This window comes from Zingiber officinale, chromosome 6B (assembly GCF_018446385.1).
Source record: "Zingiber officinale cultivar Zhangliang chromosome 6B, Zo_v1.1, whole genome shotgun sequence".
Taxonomy (NCBI): domain Eukaryota; kingdom Viridiplantae; phylum Streptophyta; class Magnoliopsida; order Zingiberales; family Zingiberaceae; genus Zingiber; species Zingiber officinale.
Genome location: NC_055996.1, coordinates 77760038 through 77765929, shown reverse-complemented (window position 1 = coordinate 77765929; position 5892 = coordinate 77760038). Strand labels below are relative to the sequence as shown.

At 36.7% G+C, this 5892-nt stretch overlaps 1 protein-coding gene across 1 annotated transcript; it reads right to left on the bottom strand.

Annotated features, from left to right (window-relative positions):
* Positions 1-2549: 2549 nt before the first annotated feature.
* Positions 2550-5125, bottom strand: LOC121991146 (serine/threonine-protein kinase PLK4-like). The gene is made up of 5 exons (XM_042545165.1): positions 4921-5125; positions 4561-4724; positions 4121-4517; positions 3512-3645; positions 2550-2897 (listed from the first exon to the last, which is right to left on the bottom strand). Exons 1-5 carry the CDS (start codon positions 5123-5125, stop codon positions 2550-2552), a joined length of 1248 nt encoding a protein of 415 aa, XP_042401099.1.
* Between the last annotated feature and the right edge of the window lie 767 nt (positions 5126-5892).

Genomic DNA, 5892 nt, shown 5'->3' with positions numbered 1-5892 from the left:
TGATTATTAATTTGTCGAATGAAGTTTCGCTTAACCATAGAAATGTCAAACTTCATCACAACCCAAAACTATTGTGCATTTTAAAAATGAGGAAGTGGAGATACATTCTGTTGATATACAAATTCAATCCATATCCCAATTACTTGTAAATGACAATATCACTTATAAGGAAACAGATAATGGAAAGATGTTCAATAGTGAGGAGCTTGATGTACTAGAGTCTAGCGATGAAGACTTACAAATTATTAATATTAATGGTTCAAATTCTTAAATCTCACTAGTTCTACCCTAAAAGTCATTAATGTTAAGGCAAATTTATTTTTATATATAAATCTCACTAGTTCTATCCTAAAAGTCATTATTGTTTTGATTTGATTAATATTTTGAATGTGTATGTGCTATAATATTGTTTTGCAAATATAGTTATGTCGAATCCTGTACTAGTGCATATTGGCCAGAATGTTTTGAGAATTATAAGGGATTGGTAAGTACTGATTTTATTAATAATTCAAATTCATCTACTTTTTTATTTATTATTTCGAATAATGAAAGTATTTTCATGCAGTTTTACTCCTAACGATCATCATGTATCTACGTACATTACTGATACGTCATGTTGTGAGTGGCCAAAAAGGTAATGTGACATCGATAGTTAAGATAATATGGCGGTCAAAGTCAAGATGAGGTGGTAGTCAAAATCAGGATGTACGTATCCGAACAAACCACTTCTAAAAGTAGGGCTCCTAGCATAAATCCAAGCGGAGACAGAGCCGATTGGATCTACGGGAAGTGTGCACTTTTGGTTCTATATTGAGGCATGTAGACCAAGACCTAAAAGATTTTTATTATGCAAAATTTTTGATAACTAATTTGAATATTATTGATATTGTATATTAAATATTCATTTATACTAATTTTCTTAATATTATTGCAGAAAACTATACCTAGGAGCCTAGATACGAGGCAACATTTAAAGCTACATGGAACAATTATTATACCAAATTATATAAAGATTTATTATACAAATGGAGAGAAAAAGGAACAAGATCATCCCATATATCAGTTGTGATTTGGGATACATGGAGGAATAGTTAGGCTGCTCTAAAATGGCGACAAAATTCAATGATGGGTCAGAACAATAGAAATAAAGATCTTGCTGGCCCAAGCACTGAAGCCACAAACCATACTGTTGGATCACGATCTATTGTAGAGCATACAATAGGCTTGGCAAGTTTATAAAATAAAGTTTAAACTATAATTTTTAAATTATTAATGAGCTTATTTTAATTTATAATAACATTTGTTTATATAGGAAAATAAATTACAGAGACCCCCACTTGTTGGGAGGTATATATTTACGAAGACACACCAAAAAAGGATAACACATTTATCAATCCTCGATGAAAGACTATAGATGTAAGAATATAAATGTTTATTTTAGTTCACAATTAACAATAACTAACTTTATTAATGGTATATTTGATACTAATTTTTTTTTTTCGTTTTACATATAAAATGACTAATTGAGTTGCACAAGCGTCTCAACCTGCTATAGAGGGAGATGTGTGTCAGACTTTATCCACCAATGTTATAAATGAGATTTATTATGATGTCGGTGGAACGAAAAATACCCTCTATGAGCTTGGCTCCTAGGCAAAAGTCACTTATGAGCGTGTGAGGGCTCCAAGGAGTCGTCCTCCCTATTCTTCATCATCTATTGAAGTGGAAGCGTCAAGGAAAGAAAATCAAATATTGAAGGATCATATGATGACAGTATAGGCATTGATTGATGATCGGGTCTAGACGGCAGTAAAGCGACATGTGTAAAATTCTTCCCTCTCTTCCCATTAATGAGTCCTTCTGCTTTTTCAACATGTGCAAAATGCTTTTGACTCTTAGGAGACTTAGGATCTGAATGCTACCGATAAGCAGCTTAGTCCGAGCCATGTTGACTTAACTTTCTTTTTATCACTTATAAAAAATACAAAATATTTTTTTTTAATTTTGGTACTATAAATAATTTTGAGTTCTTGTATATCTAGTTTAACTTTAGAATAATATACGAGTAAGATTATTTCAAAATAGAAAATGTAGCAAAGTTTAAATCATATTAACGCTAGGCAAGATATAGTGATTATCTTGCAAACTGGCGAGAAGAGGGGAATTTAGGAGAAGGCAAAAAGAGATAACTATTATCCTCCAGGTATTTTCGAAAAAAGAAAATATTATTCAATAATAGAGGATCATCTCTATGATACAAAGAAATGAAAGAAATTCCAACATATGGACTCTAATTCCTATCTTGTAAAGAAAGAAAAGAAACTCTATAAAACAAAGAAAACAAATTTCTAATGGATTCATAATTATAAAATTTCTAAACTAACTCAAAATATAAAAATATACAATACAGAAATTATCCAAAAAAACCTTAAATACCAAAAAAGTAAAATTTACTAAGAATAATAGTAAAAATCTATGAATCTTCCTCTATCATTCATCCCAAGTTGAAAAAAAATCGTCCTAAGTTCAGACAAGTATCAAGTGGTAACCTAGGACATCTCCTTAGCAAAAGTGAGGGACTGCCTATTGTTGACTGTTTTACTAAATTGTCCCATAGGCTCTTCCACAACTCCATTTTTCCCAACTGTTAAAACCATCTGGAATATAATCTCCATTGCATTTGGCATCTCTGCTTCACCGTCCAAATGTTGAACAATACTAGATAACTTTTCAACTCGATCGTATGCAATAAGAAATCCTCTCTCAGCCCAAGAGAAAACTTGTAATGGATTTGTGAAATCCAATTCTTCTAAAATATTTTGAGAGATGTCATCCTTTTGATGACATTGCTGGTTGAGAAAGTGTGCTTCAGTTGTCAACGTCGTGATTGGGTCGCACTGCTGAATAATTACTTTCCAAATAGCTAATATCACCAGTTCGGATAAAAATGATTAAAGACTTTGTCCGGCATCAAGCTTTTCTTGAGTTAATTCTGTTAGAGCATTGACATAATGGCTCAGAAACTGAATCCTAGAGAAAGGATGCTCTGATGTTGTCCCATGCAATTCTTCGGATGTAGTAAAAGAAGCTTGTGACGGTGACGAAAAAGAAGGAGCATGACTGTCCTTGGTGTCTGCATGATGTATTGAAAACTGCTCCTCAGATTTAACTGGACCTACATTTCATCTTTAGTCATATTTGTAAGTACCGTGGATAAGTTTTAATATGATCAACTAGATTAAGTTATGTCATGTTTGTGTTTATGCCTTGTGTTTAAATATGCAGGAACTTAGGAGCACAAGAAATCGAGCGGAAGACACGGTAAACAAGAAGAATGACATACAAATCGAGTTAACGGACTCGATATATCCGAAGGACAAGAAGTTGCGGAAGAGTACACTAACGGACGAGAAGGACACACACGGTGCTTTCGAGAGACGAGAAGCCGGAGCGAAAGCCTGTTCGAGGAGAATGTCAGAGTTGGATTTTGGTGAGTTTAACTCCGGATAACCAGAGCATCACCCACGCGAAGAAGATCAGCTGAGGAGCTGAATGCCTCATGGAAGATGCTTTCAATGGCTTGAAAGATGTCTCCCATGAACAGTACGAAAGTGTCTTCCAGCCTGTTGGAGACGCCTTCAATACCTGTTAGCCTAAGATAAAGTTTTATCTTCGGCCGATAAAACTTAACCGATTAAAGACGTCTTGGACCCACTTGAAGGCGCCTCCAAGCCACGGATAGGATTTTCTAGGAGCTATAAAAAGATCCCCGGAAATAGGAATTAAACAACTTCTTCTGTATTAACTTTCCTAGTCATTTCTGAGCTGCCAAATGTGTAAAAGGCTTCTCCGCCTTCAACGAAGGAGCTCTTTAGTGAGTTTTTTAACGTCTTGAATTAATAACCACCTAAGTTGTAACCAAGTAAAACTTTGATCTTTTATCTATTTTTTTAAGTTGTTTTCATTAATGTTAATTGTCTATGTTTGCTTAATTTAATTGTGAATTCTTGTTAAGCAAAAGTAAGAGATATTTTTTTTAACTATGATCACAGGCTATTCATCCCTCTCTAACCGACCGCATCAGGACCAACAATATTCAATTTGCAATTGGGAACCATACTTGTGGAATTTTCATTCAAGGATGGCTGCAAAAAAGGTGTACAAGTCTCCATGGATGCAAAATGGTCTTGTTCAATGAATTCCAATGAGTCAAAAACTCTTATACTATTTAAGCACGTAAAACTCTTTTCCATGCTTGCAATTTTCGAGTTAGAAACATCTGATAAAAGTGATGGCCCAGCATCATCTGCACCATCATCTAGAGGGTTTTTAGATTCACTAGGTGTATCAATTGTCCTGAGTGTGGCTAGGAAATTGTGATTGAAGGATTCTTCAAATGACAACCTCTCAACTGGATTTCGACGGAGAAGTCTCCTGCATATGTGTGTACAATCAGGATGTAAACTCACATCTTCTGGAAAATGCAGTTCATGAGATGCCATTATATTCAGAAAAGGCTGGCGATGCATATCACTGTCAAAAGGTAAACTTCCAAATGACCAGCTGGAACAAAATTGTGCCAACACTCCACAAGTCAGCCTTGGCATCATATTTTCTGTCTTGAATTATCTCAGGAGCCATGTATAAAAGAGAACCACAAAATCTGTCAGCTAATCCTTGTGGCATTAAGTATCTTGCAAAACCAAAATCGCTAATCTTCAAAACTGCAGTTTCATCCCTAATTGATAACAGAAGGTTCTATGGTTTGAGTTTCCTGTGAATGAGATTATTCTCGCGCAGTACTTTCAATCCTTCAGCGAGTTGCCTTAAGAAGTGTCTGGCAACATCCTCCAAAGTGAGAACAGGAATGCCCTACATTAGGGCCTGAAGAGCACATATGGCAATCTCAGTGACGATGACCTGAGCACTGGGTATGGGTATGGCCACGTTCTTCTTCTTTTAGCTCCTGCTTCTGCTTCAATGCCTCTCTCTGCCTTGGAACTGAGCTGAACGTGGCTCTTAGAGAAGGGAAGTCTTCAGCCTCTAAGATCACAGCTTTCTCCAAAAACCGTTGTGCAGATGCAGCCTTCTGAGGTTGACCTCCTGGACGAGCATTGGTTGGCATGTAAGGGTGACATGCATGGCCACCACTTGTGATGGTTGATCTCCCCAACTGAACTTGGCCTCTGATGCTGTCATCCTTCTCTAGCACAGAAGGTGATGTTGGTGGAATCGATGGCTTACTGCAGCCTAAAATCTAAGAGCCAGTGCGTGATCCGAGTCCTAGGCTTCCATGGCTAGCAACGAAAAATGAAGAAGCATGATCGAGACACTCATGTTCCCTTCTTAGAGAGGGCAGATTTAAGGGGAGTGGAACATCAAGCTCCTTCTTCTTGTCTTTACATGGAACAGATTTAGGTGGAATCTGGGACCAAAAGGAACAAATTTACTTCTCATCCTCCTTTTCATCTTCTCTCAATTCTTGATCTTGGCCTTTTTTTGTCGGTCGTGTAAACGTCGCAAGTGCTCCCACCATGCCGATGCTAGACCTCTGAGTTTGAAGACAACTATGTTCACCTTCATCCGATGCGGAACTTGCTTATTGTCGAACTGACGTCGGACAAGATAGCGATTATCTTATGAGCAGATGAGAAGTGGAAACTGAGGAAAATGCAAGAAGAGAAGAATTGCTCTACTTTGTTGATTCAATCAACAACATTCTTAGTCTGTGAGGTACTATAAAATTCTATTAAAACAACTCGAAATTCAAGGTCTCCATGTTGATCCTCTCGACCACGTACCTCACTGATCTCGTCCGGAAACTAAGTTAGATGTGGGTATTAGTGACGATGGCAAGAACATTGACAAAGAGAGGAAACTGGGGCCTAGGAG

Excerpts from the sequence above, each read along its gene's own strand:
- LOC121991146 (XM_042545165.1), bottom strand. The coding sequence starts at position 5,125 with ATGCCAACCAATGCTCGTCCAGGAGGTCAACCTCAGAAGGCTGCATCT. Across the intron at positions 4,725-4,920 it reads TACCCATACCCAGTGCTCAG|TTTTGAAGATTAGCGATTTT; the intron begins GTCATCGTCACT and ends ATGAAACTGCAG. Across the intron at positions 3,646-4,120 it reads CTTGAATGAAAATTCCACAA|GTATTGAAGGCGTCTCCAAC; the intron begins GTATGGTTCCCA and ends TTAGGCTAACAG.